Source organism: Pseudorca crassidens, chromosome 20 (assembly GCF_039906515.1).
Source record: "Pseudorca crassidens isolate mPseCra1 chromosome 20, mPseCra1.hap1, whole genome shotgun sequence".
Classification (NCBI taxonomy): Eukaryota; Metazoa; Chordata; class Mammalia; order Artiodactyla; family Delphinidae; genus Pseudorca; species Pseudorca crassidens.
In genome coordinates this window covers 7,992,441-8,010,886 of record NC_090315.1, presented here as the reverse complement: position 1 = coordinate 8,010,886, position 18,446 = coordinate 7,992,441, and the positions used below count along the sequence as shown (strand labels likewise).

General features: G+C 52.6%; 1 protein-coding gene and 1 long non-coding RNA gene across 4 annotated transcripts; one reads left to right on the top strand and one right to left on the bottom strand.

Moving 5' to 3' along the window:
• The first annotated feature begins 6,777 nt into the window (after positions 1 to 6,777).
• NR1H2 (nuclear receptor subfamily 1 group H member 2) lies at positions 6,778 to 13,008 on the top strand. Of its 3 annotated transcripts, none has more exons than XM_067719108.1 (10): positions 6,778 to 6,972; positions 7,098 to 7,231; positions 7,722 to 7,783; positions 7,867 to 7,986; positions 8,115 to 8,595; positions 8,678 to 8,937; positions 9,151 to 9,330; positions 9,990 to 10,089; positions 12,165 to 12,373; positions 12,690 to 13,008. In XM_067719108.1, exons 4-10 carry the CDS (start codon positions 7,870 to 7,872, stop codon positions 12,834 to 12,836), a joined length of 1,494 nt encoding a protein of 497 aa, XP_067575209.1. In that variant the 5' UTR covers positions 6,778 to 6,972; positions 7,098 to 7,231; positions 7,722 to 7,783; positions 7,867 to 7,869; the 3' UTR covers positions 12,837 to 13,008. The 3 variants fall into 3 exon arrangements, with proteins under 3 accessions (XP_067575209.1, XP_067575211.1, XP_067575210.1); XM_067719110.1 differs by having other exon boundaries at positions 6,825 to 6,972; positions 8,314 to 8,595; XM_067719109.1 differs by having other exon boundaries at positions 6,825 to 6,972; positions 8,305 to 8,595.
• Positions 13,009 to 14,943: 1,935 nt separating this feature from the next.
• Positions 14,944 to 15,585, bottom strand: LOC137214937 (uncharacterized). Its single transcript, XR_010939099.1, has 2 exons — positions 15,448 to 15,585; positions 14,944 to 15,174 (listed from the first exon to the last, which is right to left on the bottom strand). It is a non-coding gene; the product is annotated as an uncharacterized lncRNA (long non-coding RNA).
• Positions 15,586 to 18,446: the final 2,861 nt, after the last annotated feature.

The following is an 18,446-nucleotide window of genomic DNA, read 5'->3' as shown; positions in this document are numbered from 1 at the left end:
AACATCCCAGACATACTCCTGCCTCAGGGCCTTTGCACAGGCTGTTCTGTCCAAGTGTTTCCCCTCCAGAAAACCTTACTCACTTCCCCTCCTTCAAATCTTTGCTTAAATGTCACCTTCTTAGTGAAGTCTACCCTGTTTACCCTATTGAATATGTCAACCATCCTCCCCCGGAATTTCCAATCTCCTTTACCTGTATCTATTTTTTCCCCATAGCACTTGACATCTTCTAACATTTCATTAACTGAAATTAACACGACATAATTAATGTCATCAGTAGTAAACCACGTGCTTCTTAGAATCAGTGATACTTTTTTTTTTTTTTTTTGCGGTACACAGGCCTCTCACTGTTGTGGCCTCTCCCGTTGTGGAGCACAGGCTCCGGACGCGCAGGCTCAGCGGCCATGGCTCATGGACCCAGCTGCTCCATGGTATGTGGGATCTTCCCGGACCGGGGCACGAACCCGTGTCCCCTGCATCGGCAGGCGGACTCTCAACCACTGTGCCACCAGGGAAGCCCAGTGATACTTTTTAATTAATAAATTTATTTATTTTTGGCTGCGTTTGGTCTTCATTGCTGCGCGCAGGCTTTCTCTAGTTGCTGCGAGCAGGGGCTACTTTTCGTTGTGGTGCGCGGGCTTCTCATTGCGGTGGCTTCTCTTGTTGAGGAGCTCGGGCTCTGGGCATGCGGTCTTCAGTAGTTGTGGCCCGCGGGCTCAGTAGTTGTGGCTCGTGGGCTCTAGAGTGCAGGCTCAGTAGTTGTGGCGCACGGGCTTAGTTGCTCCGTGGCATGTGGGGTCTTCTCGGACCAGGGCTCAAACCTGTGTCCCCTGCATTGGCAGGCGGACTCTCAACCACTGCGCCACCAGGGAAGTCCCAGTGATACTTTCTATACTGGTGATTTACTTATTATCTTTAACATTTGTTTCCCCATTAGAATCTGATCTCCAGAACGTCAGGGATCTTGGTCTGTTTCACTTGCCACTCTGTCCTCAGCACCTAGGACAGCGCCTGGCATCTTGCAAAGGGTCAATAAATATTTTTAACAACCCACTTTGAGCACTCGTTGCGCTGAGGGATTTCCCTAACACAGCAGATGGAGGGCCAGTTTCTCTACAGTAACTCTCCCCACATCTCCCCCTCCTCTGTCTCAGCAGTTGGAATACTCAGTCTTTTTCTTTTCTTTTCTTTTAAATTTTATTTATTTATTTTTGGCTGCGTTGAGTCTTCGTTGCTTCGCGCGGGCTTTCTCTAGTTGCAGCTACCGGGGGCTACTCTTTGTTGCAGTGCGCGGGCTTCTCTTGTTGCGGAGCGCAGGCTCTATGCGCGCGGGCTTCAGTAGTTGTCCCAGACCAGGGCTTGAACCCGTGAACCCCTGCATTGGCAGGCGGATTCTCAACCACTGCGCCACCAGTGAAGCCCAGAATACTCAGTCTTGACACCTCAGAGTCCCCCCACCCCAACCTGGCTTTTGCATCTTCCGGCCCCAATTTTTTTTTTTTTGGCCGTGCTGCGCGGCATGCTGGATCTCAGTTCCCCGACCAGGGATCGAACCCGTGCCCCCTGCAGTGGAAGCAAGGAGTCTTACCCACTGGACCACCAGGGAAGTCCCCGGTCCCAATTCTTACTCTCTAAGATTAAGTGGTTTCTGAAAGGTCCTGCCTGCAAATCCGTAAATGCTTACACGGTGGTTGTGTGGGCCTATTTTCTCAGACAAGATCTGCTCTTTCCCCGACCCGCCCCCTCATCAGAGGCTTTTCTTTTTCTTTTTTTTTCTTCAAAGAGTTCTAGTTTATGATTTAGTCAAACTCTAGGAATTATACTCGTAACAGATAGAAATGTAAAGCCTTGTGATTATTCTCTTTTCAGTAAGGGAAAAAATATTTTCTGATCAGTCTATTTTACGTGAATTCTGATAATACAGTTTCATTTGTTTTTCCACATAAATTTCCCGAAAATGTTTTTAAAAATTAGTATACACGCTACAAAAATGGTTGACTCTACATGCATCATTTTTACATTGACAATATTTCATCAACTTTCTTGTAGTTATGAACCAGTCTCTTAATTCAACTTAATTTACTGAGATCCAACAAGTATTTATTAAGCACCTTCCCCAAGGCAGCAATTTTTTTTGAAAAAAATTTAATTTTTAAACTTTACCTCCCTCCCTGGTTTCTTGAGCTGAAATCCTGGAACACATGGGTCTCTTTCAAGCCTCCCTGCTTTTGTCCCTGTGTTTCCCATTGCCTGAAATGGCGACACAAAGAAGTCAGGTAAGTTAGTCCTCTCTGACTGCCCCCTGCCTAAGGTAGCTGAGAGATGTCTTCCGAACACACTCAGCAAATGAGACCTGGATCACCCCTATTCTGTCAAATAGTGATTTGTAACTGGGTCGACCTCCAACACCAGACCAGGAGCCTTCGAGGTAAGTCTCAGGCCTGACACCTTTCTCCAGACCCAGAACAATCAAGCCTCAAGATTCGACTGGATAAAGAGTTACTAGATTCTTCTTTTCTTTCTTTCTTTTTGGAGATTGTCCTTTTTTTTTTTTTTTTTTTTTTTTTACTTTTTAAGGAATGTTTGTGACAATTGTATACAATTTTCAAGGTTAATGACATTGATTCACAATAATGAAAGTCTCCTTTATCTACGTATTAGTGTTCTGAAGGTCGCTTAATTTACATAATCATAAATTACATTTCAACTGTCTTCATGAGCTTGTTCACCATTTGCTGAAAACGTAAACGGTAATTTTATTTGGGCTCAATTGTGTACATACTGCATTTATGCAGCATTAGAAAATAGCATTTAGGGGACTTCCTGGTGGTCCAATGGGTAAGACTCCTCACTCCCAATTCAGGGAGCCCGGGTTCGATCCCTGGTCGGGAAATAGATCCCACATGCTGCAACTATCCCTGCGTGCTGCCTCAGAGACCCTGCACAGCCAAAGTAAGTAAATAAATAAATATTTTTTTAAGTTAAAAGAAAAAAGAAAATAGCATTTTAATCTAACCAGCAAGTTAGGCTCATTACAAAAAATAAGAATATCGGTTAAAAGTCTTTTCTTTTTTTAATTTTAATTTTAATTTTTTTGGCTGCGCCGCGTGGCATGCGGGATTTTAGTTCTCCAACCAGGGATGGGACCTACGCCCCCTGCAGTGGACGCGCTGGAGTCTTAACCACTGGACCGCCAGGGAAGTCCCTACTAGACTTTTCTGGGGGGCGGGGAGCGGGCGTGGGTTGAAGCTCCAGACACCTTGGAGTCAGCCTCCAGGCCTGGCTTTTGCTCACTGTCCTTATTACTTTTGCTGGAGTTCCACTGGCCAGAACTGAGTCACGTGATCACACCTAGCTGCAAGGGCAGGTGGGAAATGTAGTCCACTTGTGTCGCCCTGGACAAGGGACTGTTTTTTGTGAATTCTCAGCCAGTGTTGAACACATTTAGCCCACAGGTCCTCATGATTGGATCTGTGTTCCCTCTATGATCTGATCTTGTATCTTCATCCCACCCCACACAGCTCCAGCCATTCTGGCCTTCTTTGCCTGTTTTAGAACAAGCCAAAAGTATTCCTACCTTGTCTTATTGATAAGTTTTTTAAGAGTTGGTCAGGGGATTTCCCTGGTGGCCTAGTGGTTTAGATTCAGCGCTTTCACTGCTGTGACCCAGGGTTCAATCCCTGGTTGGGAAACTGATATCTCGCAAGCCGTGCTGCCAAAATGAAAAAAAAACAAAACAACAACAAAAAAAACTAAAACAAAAAAAGACTTGGTCATAATTTTGGAAAAATCGCGTCACCCACTACAACACTGCCAGAGACATCTGAGTTGATGCTATAGCATTCCTGCGTCAGACTGCACTGTAGCTTTCAAATTCACAGTACTTCTATATTTTGAAGTAAGATTTGGCTGCCATATTTTTTCTGTCATCCACCTTTGTTGATGTACATATCATTTTGTTACAGATTAGCTGTTACCCTCGAACCCACAGACCACAGTGAGGCCAAACCTACCAAAACATGGGAGTTTGGAGCAGAGAAAGGTTTATTGCAGAGCGATGCAAGCACAGGCGGCTCATCTTCCAACCCTGAACTCCCCAAAGGGTTTCAGCAGAGTATTTAAAAAAATTTTAAATCTTGTATTGGAGTGTAGTTGATTAACAACGTTGTGTTATTTTCACGTATACAGCAAAGTGATTCAGTTATACATATACGTGTATCTATTCTTTTTCAAATTCTTTTCCCATTTAGGTGATTACAGAATATTGAGCAGAGTTCCCTGTGCTATACAGTAGGTCCTTGCTGGTTATCTATTTTAAATAGTAGTGTGTACATGTCAATCCCAAACTCCCAATCTATCCCTCCCCCCTCATTTTTTAAAAAAATAAATTTATTTACTTTTGGCTGCGTTGGGTCTTTGTTGATGCATGCAGGCTTTGTCTAGTTGCGGCGAGTGGGGGCTACTCTTCGTAGCGGTGGGCGGGCTTCTCATTGCGGTGGCTTCTCTTGTTGTGGAGCACGGGCTCTAGGCTCTAGGTACACGGGCTTCAGTAGTTATGGCACGTGGGTTTCAGTAGTTGTGGCTCGCAGGCTCTAGAGCACAGGCTCAGTAGTTGTGGTGCACAGGCTTAGTTGCTCCGCAGCATGTGAGATCTTCCCGGACCAGGGCTCGAACTCGTGTCCCCTGCATTGGCAGGCGGATTCTTAACCATCGCACCACCAGGGAAGTCCTACCCACTCTCATTTTTAAAGGCAAGTTGAGGGAGGGGCAACCCAGGGTATGTGATCAGCTCGTGCATAGTTCTCTGCTTGGTTGATGTTGAGGTAACAGGGCAGTTAACACTATCAGTCCTTAGGTGACAGTAGATCTGGGGGCTATGATCATCAAGTAGTTAATTTCTTACATTTGGTGGTGGTTCTTAGCATCTGAAAAACTCAGGAAATATGCATGAGATACTATTATCTGTGTATAGTATCATGAGATATTATTATACTTATGAAACTGTGTAACTCAAATTGGGACTTGAACCCACAGGCCAGGACTCAAACCCAGCCAAAACCTAGATTGGGACTCGAACCCAAGATCTTTTAACGGAGATCACACACCTGGTCTCAGGACTTAATGAAGCTCAGGTTCTTGATGTCTCATCACAGAAAGAATTCAGTGAGAGACAAAGTGATAGTAAGAAGTGGATTTATTTAGAGAGAAACACACTCCATAGAGTGTGGGCCATCTTAGAAGGCGAGAGCGGCACGAGGATATGGGGTTGTCAGTTTTTATAGGGGTGGGTAATTTCATAGGCTAATGAGTGGGAGAAGTATTCCAGCTATTTTGGGGAAGGGGTGGGGATTTCCAGTGATTAAGCCATTGCCCACTTTCTGACCTTTATGGTTGGACTTGGAACTGTCATGGCGCCTGTGGGTGTGTCATTTAGCTTGCTGATGTGTTACAATGAGCGTATACTGGGCTCAAGTTCTAGTGGAAGTCAACTTGTCCGCCATCTTGGACCTATTTGGTTCTAATCAGGTTTATGTCGTGTCCTCGGGCTATGTCATTCTTTTAAAGGTTATGCCCTGCCCCCTTCCCTCCTGTTTCACTTCAGAGAGAATCTACAGCAGAGGATATAGTGGAGGGGTCTGTCATGGGAAGGCCCGTTAGGGTCCTGCTTGATTACAAACTGAGACTGAGAGCCATGTGACTTGCCCCAAAACTGTTGTCCATCTTCAGTCTATTTCAGCCGTTTGCACTTTTCTAACAGTGAAAAGTTAAAAATAATTTTCACCAGAATAAACATAGCTCACACATACTGGGCTCCTTATTTGAGGCTGGCCAGGTTCACGGTTTTTACCTCATTTAATCATAATGACAATGCAACAACAAACTCTTGTTGGTCCCGATTTACAGATGAGGAAACTGAGGTGCAGGGATAGTAAATAGCTTGGCTCAACATTACACATTGAGGAAGTGGCAGAGACACCCATTCAGTCATGCCCCATGCCCATGTTAGCCACTCGTTTTATTGGTAAACATCCTTGGATGGAAATTTACACAGCTTGAAGGCCACGCTGGAATGGACAAAACAATCTACAAAAGAGTATGGAGCATATATCCCCATTAAAAAACAATACATATATGCTCAACATAGATCTGATTATCACGGTGGGAAGACTTTGGAACAATTTCCATCTTCTACCTGTTCAAGTATTCTGAGTTTTTTTGTTTGTTTTTGCCCTGCTGTGGGGCTTGAGGGATCTTAGTTCCCCTACCAGGGATTGAACGCGGGCCACGGCAGTGAAAGCGCCCAGTCCTAACTACTGGACCTCCGGGGAATTCCCGAGTTTTCTTTAAAAGCTATTATTTTTATCTTCTTCGTATAGGAAAGTTACTTTTTAAAAGAATTATTCCTATTACCAAATTATTTTTAAAATATATATTTTCCAGGTTTTTTCTAGGTCTAGGTTTGTAATTTAACTTATTTAAAACCAATAAGCGGCGCACCTCCAAAATCAGAAAACTTATAACAACCCGGAAGGGACAAACATGCTTTTAATAAGCCGTGTGCGAAAAGGATCTGTAGTCGTGGAGATGATGCAGAGTAAATCTTTGGCTTGCAAGCCCAGAGAAGCACAGGGCAGAGTTTAAAGCCACGCAGGGCGGGGCGGGAAGCTTTGGGTCTTGCCATGCCGCCCTCTTGCCCAACGCTTGATTGAATGGGTCCGGAACTCTTCTGCCAGCCCCCAGTGGAACTATCCGGAAAGGTAAGCTTCCGGTGGGTACACGACTTCCGTGCGGGGCAGCTGATTAGGCTAGCCCTAGAGGGACCGGAATTCCGTCACCCTGACTCCCCGCCCACTCCCGGAAGTGACGCACGGTGGGGTTGCCGGAAGAAGTGGCGAAGTTAGTTTTGAGGGGATCCGAGTCGCGTCGGCGTGCCGGTGTATACAGAGGAGGAGGAAGAGAAGCTGACCCAGGGTACGCAAGCAGGTGCACTCGAGTGTGGGGAGACGCGGGAGGACCCCTGGGCCTGGGGCTTCCCGATGTTCCCCGCGCTGCTTGGCTCAGCCCCCTTCTCTCCTTCCACCGTCTCCTCTCCGTAGCTCGCGCAGCCCCCGGCTGTTTCCAGGGCAACGGGAGTAGGGGACCCCACGAGAGGCCGCCCACGAGACCCTCGCGCGCAGCCATGAGCCCCGCCCCCCACTGGTGCTCGGAGAGGGGCGGGACCTGGAGAGAGGTGTGGGGGCGGAGTATGATGGGAGGAGGTGGGGCGGGACCTGGAAGGGATGGGGAAGGACCTAGAAGGAAACGATATGTGGGCGGAGCATAATAGGAGGAGATGGGGTCAGAATGAGAGGTAGGGGTGCTTCCTTGGCAGAAGTGGGGTGAGGAAGTGAGGGCCGAGCACTTGAAGCAGAAGGGACAGTATCTGGAAAAAGCCGGTGGGCGGGATCTAGAGTGGAGGGAGCCTAAAGGAGGGTCAGAGTCTAGAGGAAGGAGGGGCTTGAGACCCACCTCAAGGCTGTCCTGGAGCAGAAGGGGTCAGGCCCTATTGGAACTGGATGGGAGGGTATGCAGACTGGCAGGGAGTGGGGGTGGGGTGTGTATGCAGTAGGGGAAGAGTCTGAGAGATGGAGGAAAGAGAGGTAGCCCCATGAAAACCTGTGGCTGGCCTAACCTGACCCTCCCTGGCCCCGCAAGGCTCTCAGTCCCCCTGTATTCTGCAGGCTGCTCCGTGACCCCACCATGTCCACCCCCGCCACGAGTTCCCTGGACACCCCCTTGCCTGGTGAGTGACCCCTTTCCCAACCCAGCCATCCCCCTGCCAGCAGATTATTGTCAGGAGAAACTCACTCTGCCTCCCTCTCCCAGGAAATGGCCCTAGCACCCCCTCTTCTTCACCTGATGGAAAGGAGGATGGCCCTGAGCCGTGCCCAGGGGCGGATCCTGATGTCCCAGGCACTGATGGGGCCAACTCAGCTTCCGTCGTGGGTGAGACGGGGTCCAGGGACATGGGCTGGGAGTTGGTATGGAGGCTTAGGGAGGGATCTAGAAAGGGAGAAAGATCAGAAATGGGGATGGGCAACCCCAGTTTCTTGTTGATTTTTTTCTTCTGTTAGTCCTTGACATCTCTTATTTTGACCCATTCTTTGGGATTCACTGACATACACATCTTTCCCTGTGAATTGCCATCTCCCTGGATCACTCTCCACACTCTGACTCTTTGCCTCCGATCTCTCATGGACCTGTCCCTCTGGCTGCCGTTTTTCTCTGTGGCTCTGTCTCTCATGGCTTGTCCACCAACGCCAGTCATCCTAGACACAGCAGAGGAGCCGGAGCGCAAGCGAAAGAAGGGCCCGGCTCCAAAGATGCTGGGCGACGAGCTGTGCCAGGTGTGCGGGGACACGGCCTCTGGCTTCCACTACAATGTGCTCAGCTGCGAAGGCTGCAAGGGCTTCTTCAGGCGAAGTGTGATCCGAGGTGGGGCCGGGCGCTATGCCTGCCGGGGCGGTGGAACCTGCCAGATGGATGCCTTCATGCGGCGCAAGTGCCAGCAATGCCGGCTGCGAAAGTGCAAGGAGGCTGGGATGCGGGAGCAGTGTGAGTGCCGGGGAGGGAGCAGTGCCAGCCTGGCCCCTGCCCAGGCCTGGGACCTCTACTGAGGGCTGTGTCTCCCCAACAGGCGTCCTCTCCAAAGAACAGATCCGGAAGAAGAAGATTCGGAAGCAGCAGCAGCAGTCGTCACCCACAGGGCTGGGAGTCAGCAGCAGCTCAGCCTCTGGGCCTGGGGCCTCCCCTGGAGGGTCCGACGGGGGTGGCCAGGGCTCCGGGGAAGGCGAGGGTGTCCAGTTAACAGCAGCTCAGGAACTAATGATCCAGCAATTGGTGGCGGCCCAGCTGCAGTGCAATAAACGCTCCTTCTCTGACCAGCCTAAAGTCACGGTACAGCCCCTTCCACAGCCTTGAGGGGCGATGGGCCCAGGAGGGTCAAGCTCAGAGGGCCGCAGTCTGGGGCACAGGGAGAGAATGAGGCTCCAGAGGGCACGAGCTTTGAGACGGGGGCCTCCTAGGGTGTAGGCTTTGCCTCAAGGGGCCCCCATAGCCTTGGGCTTATGGGAGAAATCCTGAGAGTAACCTGGCCCCCCACGTCCCCAGCCCTGGCCCTTGGGCGCAGACCCGCAGTCCCGTGATGCTCGCCAGCAGCGTTTTGCCCACTTCACGGAGCTGGCCATCATCTCAGTCCAGGAGATCGTGGACTTTGCCAAGCAGGTGCCTGGCTTCCTGCAGCTGGGTCGCGAGGACCAGATCGCCCTCCTGAAGGCATCTACCATTGAGGTAATGGCCGGCCCGCCCAGCCTCAGGGAGGCCCTTCCATCCTGCCCTTAAGGAACCCAAGAGATAAGCCCCAGGACAGATGGGAGCATAGTGACAAGCCAGACTCTGGTCCTTGCCTTGGTGGGGATGGTATTCTACAGGAGAAGATCAAAATACTAAACAAGTCATCAGAGCCTCCCACGAGGCAAGGAGAGAACGGAAACAGGTCTGAGGCTGAGAATAATTGAGGATTGGGCTGGAGGGACACACTTTAGGGAATGTGCTGAAAAGGCTTATTTAGGGAGTTGACATTTGAATCAAGCAATGGTAATGAATAAGCATTGAGTGCCTAGTGTATGCCGCGCCCTATTCCAAGTGCTGGGTACGTGGTAGTAAACAAAACAAAGAGCTCTGCCCCATGCCTCCTAACCACCTGGGGAGAGTGTCCTGAGTGGAGGAGGCTGGGGGTGCTGAACCTGGAGGAGGGAGAGAGCTCGGAGTGTCCAACACACTGACTGCAGTCCGTGTGGCCGTGAGAACGGCGGGGCGGGGGTGGGGGGAGGTGAGGGATGATCCCAGCAAGATCAGGGCCCCCATTCAGGCCAGGAGAGGAAGGACAGTGGCTAAAGGGTCACAGAGCTCCTCAAACCCCTGCCCATCCCTCTCCCCACCTCTCTCAGATCATGCTGCTGGAGACAGCCAGACGCTACAACCACGAGACCGAGTGTATCACGTTCCTGAAAGACTTCACCTACAGCAAGGATGACTTCCACCGCGCAGGTAAGGCCAAGTGCAGGCTGGGCGGTGGGGGCACAAGTGGCGCCTCTGCTGGGTCCCTGCTGGCTGGGAGACGCGGGGCCCTCTCATCCCTGTCTGAGCCTCTGTTTCCTTATCTCCCAAGTGGGGTGAGGGTTGAGCCCACCTTGTAGTGAGACAAGAGCACGTTTATTGAGCACCAGCTCTGCACAGTGGGACATAGCGCAGGATGAAACAGAGGGGTCTCTGCTGTCACATAGGACATCTTGGTAAGAATTAAGAGAAGATACTCTCTTCTCCTCAAGCCTGGTCTCACACGAGGGAGGCTGGATCTCAGTCCATCAGGAAATGCACAATCTCCCCAACCGTACAGGGCAGCCCTGGTCCCTGCCCTCCAAAAGCACTTCCTTGGGGATGTAACCTAGTCAATGGCCTTCTGGAGGAAGCGTAGTTGAACTGAGGCTAGAGGAGTGAGAAAGATCACCTAAAAGGGAGGTGAGGAGTAGCATTAGCCACCAGGGAATGCACGTGCAAAGGCCTCGCTCCCTCGGCCTCTGGGCTTTCTCAGTAAGTCTTGTTCTGTCCCATTCTTTCTCCCTGGGGCACCTCTCTGTACTCCTGGACATCTGCTCCTAACCTCATCTTCCCTTTAACACCTGGCCCTTCCAACACCCAGGACAGTCCCAGTAACCCTTTGAGTATAAGCTTGGCAGGGGAGCACTGGGTTGTGGGGGAGTGTTTCTGGCAGGGAGGTCAGCATGTGCAAAGGTCCTGAGGTGGAGAAGAGCTGGGCGGTTTTAAGGAACCACAAGGAGGCTTGGAGCACAGGGAGATGGGGCTGGAGAGGAGGTTGGTTCACATCACGTCCCCCGCATCCTCTGCCATTACTGCAGTCTGGGCCTCAGTTGGTTCTCCCTGGAACATTGCAGGGGCCCCTCACTGGGCTTCTACCTCCACCCTAACCCAGTGTGTTTGTTCACACAGTCGTCAGAAGAATCCAATTAACAACCAAGTTAGCTCATGTCCCTCCTGTGCTCAGAATTGTCCATGGCTCCCATCTCACTGGGAGAAAAGCCAAAGTCCTCACCTGGCCCACCGGCCCTGCAGGGTGTGGCCTCGTCCCTCTCAGCCCTCATCTCCCACCCTCTCCTCTCACTCACTCTCCTGCAGCCACACTGGCCTCCCTCTTACTGGAACCCACCAAATGTGCTCCCGCCTCAGGGCTTTTGTACTTGCTGGTCCCTCTGTCCAGAACTAGGGTGACCAACTCATCCCAGTTTGCTTGGGACCTTCCCAGCTTTAATACTAAAAGTCTCAGGGCCCAGGAAGTCTAGTTCCAGGCAAAAAAGACGGGTGGTGCCCTACCTGGAACACTCACACATCCTGGTAACTTGCTCCCTCCTCTCCTTGGGGTCAGACACCCTGCATCGAGGGAGGCCTTCGTGCAATGTCACCCTACGGTGACCATCTTGTCTAAGATGTTGACACGATTCTCGTGGGCCCCGATTACCCTTCCCTGTGTTACCTTGATTCATAGAACTCAGAATCATCTCACAGGGTGGATAATTTCCTTACATATTCGTCTACTGTCTGTCCCCTCGAGCCCCAAAGGTAAGTTCCACGGGAGCAGGGGGCTTTGTCTTATAAACATCTCTCCCCTGGGGCCTGGCATGCAGTAGGTGCTCAATCAAGTTTGATGAATGAATGAGTCCCGCCTGGGAATGAGTTTGGGCTTCACTCTGTGAGCAGGGGAAGCCACCGCAGGGGGTGACATAATGTGACCTAGGATTAAACTTCTTCCGTTTTCCCAAGGAGAGGAACCGGGAAGGCAGGAAGGAAGTGAAGGGGGTGATGGGGTGGTAGAAAATCCTGAGTTACGTGTTCACGCTCATTACTCGTTCCTTCATTCGGGCGAGAGGTATGGCACACCTACTACGTGCCAGGCACCCTGACAGGCAGTGGGATTACAGGGTGACCAGCACTCTCTACCTGCTGCTGTTTCGCTCACCCTGCTGAAGGCAGGCAGCGCCAGGGGCCAGGCATGGGGGCCGGTTTCAGGGTCAGGGGGGTTCATCGGGCCGGGCCTCCCACCTCCGCAGGCCTGCAGGTGGAATTCATCAACCCCATCTTCGAGTTCTCGCGGGCCATGAGGCGCCTGGGCCTGGACGACGCTGAGTACGCCCTCCTCATCGCCATCAACATCTTCTCGGCCGACCGGCCCAACGTGCAGGAGCCGAGCCGAGTCGAGGCGCTGCAGCAGCCCTACGTGGACGCGCTGCTGTCCTACACCCGCATCAAGAGGCCACAGGTGCCAGAGCCTAGCCCCTCCGGCTTGGGGAGGGACAGGAAGTCCAGACCCGTGTGGGGTCAGCCTGGGGCCAGGGGCCGGCTGCCTAGTCCCAGCCCAGCTCTGTCGCCGCCCCCGGCACCCCTGACAGCACTCTGAGCCCTGGTCAGCATCCTCTCAGCGAGAGTGTGTCCTCAAGCCCCTGTCCCCTCCACAAGGAGCCAGGCCTAGTCCACGCACGGGGCGCCACGCTGTCTCTCCTGGCTCGACCCACGGAGGGGCCCTCCTGGTGGGCTGAGGGGCTGACCCGCGCCCACGCCCTCCCGTCCCCCCGCAGGACCAGCTGCGTTTCCCCCGCATGCTGATGAAGCTCGTGAGCCTGCGCACGCTCAGCTCCGTGCACTCGGAGCAGGTCTTCGCCCTGCGGCTCCAGGACAAGAAGCTGCCACCTTTGCTCTCCGAGATCTGGGACGTCCACGAATGAGGGGCCTGGCCACCCTGCCCCACCACCCTGCACCCTCCAGTGAATGAACACTGCGGTGGGGAGGGGCCGGGCTGGGCCTGGGGTCCCGCCCTGTGGCTTGGAGCTCAGGCCCTGGCCCCGCCAGCCGTCAACCCTCAGGATGAGCCCCAGTTGGGGTCCAGGAGCCTCTCTCCCTGCCCACTGAGTCTTCCTGGGAGGGGTAGATGGGTCACGGATCCCGACCTCTCCCAGCACTCCCAGCTGCCCTCCCTGCCCAGCTTACACCTCAAGCCTACCACGCAGTGCACCTTGGGAGGCAGGGGAGGGCCTGTGGCTCCCGCAGAGCCCGAGAGACACAGGCCCCCCTCCCTCTGCTCCTTTTATTTAATAAAAACTAAAAAAACAAAAACAGGAAAATAAAGTATGAATAGAAACCTGCCCTGAGCCAGAGTGAGTCTGAGGTGGGGAGGGGCTGCCAGGGTCTTCATGGACACCAACCCCCATGGACCTGGTGCTGAGCTGGGAAGGGTTCAGGGTGATGTGACTAGGTGCTATGGGTGCCTAGGAGAGGCCCCTGACAACCTCACGGTCACCTCCCGGTGGTCGGAGCCCGCTCCTGAAGGACAAGGAGGGTTTAAGTGGATGAGGAGAAGGGGCTTTCATTCAATCAAGTATTGGCTGAAGTCTCTTGTGGGCCAGGCACTGTGCTGGCCATCCTGGGGTCACAGATGTCATTCATTCAGCAAAAATGTGTGAAGCATTTTGGGACTTCCCTGGTGGCGCAGTGGTTAAGAATCCGCCTGCCAGTGCAGGGGACATGGGTTCGAACCCTGGTCCGGGAAGATCCCACATGTCGCGGAACAATTAAGCCCGTGCGCCACAACTACTGAGCCTGCGCTCTAGAGCCCACACACCACAACTACTGAAGCCCACGTGCCACAACTACTGAAGTCCATGCGCCTAGAGCCCGTGCTCCACAACAAGAGAAGCCCCCACAATGAGAAGCCCACGCACTGCAATGAAGAATAGCCACTGCTGGCCGCAAATGGAGGAAGCCCGCATACAGCAACGAACACCCAATGCAGCTAAAAGTAAATAAATAAATAAAATTTAAAATGTATGGAGCATTTACTATGAGCCAAATACAATATCAGGCACTGGAAACATCAGTGACCAAGATGAAGTCTCTCCTTGCAGCCACCGTGGGAAACAGTATGGAGGTTTCTCAAAAAACTAAAACTAGGGGAATTCCCTGGTGGTCCAGTGGTTAGGACTCTGAGGGCCCGGGTTCAATCCCTGGTCGGGGAACTAAGATCCCACAAGCCACGTGGCTCAGCCAAACAAAAACAAAACCAAAAGCAAAACTAAAACTAGTACTCATCACAGGATGCAGCAATCCCAGTCCTGGGTAATATATCCAAAAAGAACAAAAACACTACTTCGAAAAGATACATGCACCTCAGTGTTCACAGCAGTATGATTTAAATTACCAAGATATGGAAGCAACCTAAGTGTCCATCAGATGAATGGATAAAGAAGATGTGGCGTGTATATACACAATGGGATACTACTCAGCCATAAAAGAATGAAAGTTTGCTATTTGCCGCAACCTGGGTGGACTTGGAGGGCATTATGCTAAGTGAAATGAGAGAAACACAAATACTGTATATTACTTATATGTGGAATCTGGATACAACAAAGTAGTGAATGTAACAAAAAGAAGCAGACTCACAGATAAAGAGAATAAGCTAGTGGTTACCGGTGGGGGGGCAACAGGGGTGGGAGAGTGGGAGGTGAAAACTATCGGGTGTAAGATAGGCTCAAGGATGTGTTGTACAACACGGGGAATATAGCCAGTATTTTGTAATAACTGTAAATGGAAAGTAACCGCTAAAATATATATTAGGGAGTTCCCTGGCGGTCCTGTGGTTAGGACTCTGCGCTTTCATTTCCGGGAGCCGTGTTTGATTTCTAGTCGGGTAACTAAGATCTCGCAAGCTGGGCAGCACGGCCAAAAATAAAATTAAATTAAAAAAATAAAACAAGAAATAAAAAGATCAAGTCCCTCCTTGGAGTTGTCTACCAGTCAGGGCTGGTAATGGGGGGCTGAGCAAGGACTGCTAGAAGGTAAGGGAATAGGGGCTTTAATGGGGTCAGCACGGGGCAATGTGGGAGCTGGAAAAGGAAGTCCGGCAAGGCCTCACAAAAGGCCCAGATGAGTTCAAAGTAAGGAAGGGCAGTGGAGTTCTCCTAATGTCTCCTTCTCTTGCTCCATGCCTTGAGGGGACACCGAGGTGAGCTGGATGGACAGTCCTGGTCGAGGGTGAAGAGGGTGTTGCTTGGAGGGATGGGTTGGGTACTGAAAAACATTGTTTTTTTTAGAAGGGGGAGAGGGAACAGCGGAAGTGAGAGTAGTTACAAGAGACGGTCCCATCCCAAGCAGTGTGCCTCTCGCCTTACAGGTGTGCCCGCCCTGCGCTGAGTCCAGTTTATAGATGGGGAAACTGTGGCTGTGAGACAGGAGAACCGACCAGGCCAGGATCTGAGCGCGAACCGGCCAGCCTCTACGGAGAGGGAAAAGGTCTGGCTGCGCGAGCTGAAGAATGAACAGTGAGTGCCCAGGTGGTCCTACCGAGCAAGGCCTCGGCCAGGAGGCAGGTGGGGAAGCAGAGGAGGCGCGCCTACCACCTTAGAACTGGCGGAGTCGTGGTGACGTCCAGTGCCCAACACCGCTGCGCGCGCTCCGATAACACTGGGTGGCAACGCTTCGGCATTGAAGGGGCGTGGCTTTGACCCGCATACGTCATAAGGGGCGTGGTTCGGCGAGGGTTCGTCAGCAAGGGGACTAGACCACAGCCCGCGTCTGAAAGAGGGGGCGTGGCCTGTGCCCCAGAGGTGGGGGAAACAGGGCGTGGCTTTCCCCTATTCGTGCAGTAGGGGCGTGGCCCGGCTCGGCGTGCCTCTACTCTGGGCATGCGCGCGCCGGAGTCAGGGGTCACGGCGGCGTGGGCTGTGGCGGGAAACGCCATTTGAAGCGGGTGAGTTACGGGAGAAGGGGAATTGCAGGAAGTTCGGCCTGGCGGGGAAGGGGGCTTGAGGAGCTGGGCACGTGGGTCTGAGAGAGGGTTGTGAGGGGTCGCGTGGGGCGTGACGGCGAGAGGAATCCCCTTGGCTTGGGGGCGCGCGGAAGAGGGGCAGGGGCCTGTTGTGGGCGCGAGCACGGGGACGCGCGGGAAGATGAAGAGGGTGGGGCGCCCCTTCGGCATGCGGGGGCGAATGCGCTGGGCTCCGTGGACTCACCCTGGAGGGTCTTTGGGGAGACCGGTTCCGGAGGCACTGGGGACTGAATGGTGCACGTGGGGGCATAGCGACATCTTTATTGAGTATTCTGTGCCAGGCACTGTTCTAGAAGCAGGAGCTACAACCGGAACAGGTTAGAAAAGGTCCCTGTCTCAGGGGGAGACAGACAGTAGACAAGTAATAAGTATAAACGATAAAGCAATGCTTTCAAGCCTGTGATACGTTATCCCAAGTGAAGTAAAACAGAGTAGCCTGCTTCTTTAACTAGAGTGATCAGGAATCGTCTCTCTGGGGAAGTGACATTTGAGAGAGAAGTCAGCCACGTAAAGAACGATCCGGGCAGGGGGATCGTCCAGGGGAAAAGCCTCGAAGTAGGAAGGAACTTGGAGTGCTTGTAGCTGGAGGGAACAGGTGAGGCTGGAGACGGGAGAGAGAACCAGATCCTGCAGGGCCTTGTAAATCTCGGTGTGCGGTTAGCTTTTATTCTAGGTTCGATAGGGAGCCCGGGGGAGGTTTTAAACATCCCAGCAACGTGACCCTCCCCTGCGTTTTAAAAAAAAGTCCCTGGCGGCTGACTGAAGATAGGATTGTAGCAGGAGCAAGAGTGGAAGGAGGGAGGCCAGTTAGGAGGCAGGAGGGGACCGTAGGTGGCTCCGCCTGCAGTGCAGGTGGGGAGAATCCATCAGGCGTAGGTTGTGTTTGGGGTTTGAGCCCGCACGAGGGGATAGGGTAGGAAAGGGGAGCCCAAGATCACTGCGGTTTGAGCAGCAGGCTGGAGAGAGAAGGCTGAGGGGGAACAAGTTTGGGGGTGCCACCCTGAGGGCAGAGCTTAGGTGGAGTGAGTGGGCAGGGTGATGTCAGTGTGTCAGGTTCATGGCCACACCCACTCCAGGAACCTCTTGTTGCCTTTTCTCCCCCTGCTTCCTGCACTTCCCCACCCAGGCCCCTTAGGTTCCTGTCCCATTCAGGGCCTTCGCCATGCCCTTCCCTCCTCCTGCAATGCTATTCCCTCTCTTCACTCCTTCAGCCAGCTGCTCGTGTGGCAGGGCCTTTGTTAGGCACTGGGGAGCCAGTGATAATTCAGTTTGGCTGGGGGAAGGCCAGGAAAGCTCAAGCCAGGGCGCTCTGAGCTATGAAGAGGTAGTGCTGGTCTTTGGGAGCCGAGAGAAGAAGGCCGGGGCTCAGTGCAGACTTGTGGAGTCGGTGACGCTGGAGAGGAGTCTAAACTGACACAACTTGAAGTGGCCTGCGTTCCAGGCACCGTGCTGGGTGACGCTGGGGACCCAGAGAAGCATCAGCCCTGCCCTAGTCTCAAAGGTTCTCTGTCTGTTGAGGGAGTCAGACAAGCCCACATGGTCCCCAGCCTGTGACAAGGGCAGCGGGATTCAGAGAGGCTCAGAGGCAGGACAAGACCAAAGAGTGAAAAGTGTGTGGTTTTCTGGGGGGCAAGAGTGAATAGGTCCATCTGTCATTATTTAATCAATCCCTCAGCAGATGTGTGTGAGCCCGGATACGGGGGTGAGCAAGCTGATGAGCCTGTCCTCATTCTGTCTCCCCAACTGGGCAGAGGGCAGTTCACCCCCATACCTCTCCTGGCACACCTGGAGGCCGCAGTCTGGAGCGCTGGTTTCCGGTGGGGCTCAGGCGCCAGCCTGCTTGGGTTTGAACCCTGGCTCTGCCCCTCTGAGCTAACTGTGCCGCCTTGGGCAGGTGGCTTCACCTCTCTGGGCCTCAGTTCCAGTCATTGTGTTGGAGGGTTAATAGCAGCACCACCCTCAGAAGTTTTGGTGAAAATTCTGTGAGTTCCTTCCTTCCTTCCTTCCTTCCTTCTGCATTCAGGAAATGTTTATTGGGCACATACTCAGTCCCAGGCACTCTCCTGGGGACATGAGATATAGCAGGAAACAAAGATGAAATCCCTGCTCTCGCAGCGTGGGGAACAGACAATAAACAAAATAAATAAGCAGTGGTGCTCAGACTTGAGCAGCATCGGAGTCCCTGGAGGGCTCGATATACAGATTGCTGGGCCCCACCCCCAGAGGCCCTGGTTCAGTAGGCCTGGAATGGGGCCTGACAATCAGCATTCAGACAAGTTCCCACCAGAAGCTCATGCTGCAGGTCCACGGCACCACACTTTGAGAACTCTTAAGACCTGCTACAGTGCACCAGACAGTGACAAAGGCCAGCAAGAAAAGTAAAGCAAGGAAAGGGGTTGGAGAGTATCAGCATGGGGCAGGGGGCTGTATTTTTAAACAGGCCTCACTGAGTAGGGGACATTCGAGCAAATGAATACCTGAAGGAGAGGAGGAGGGAGCCATGGGAAGATCTGGG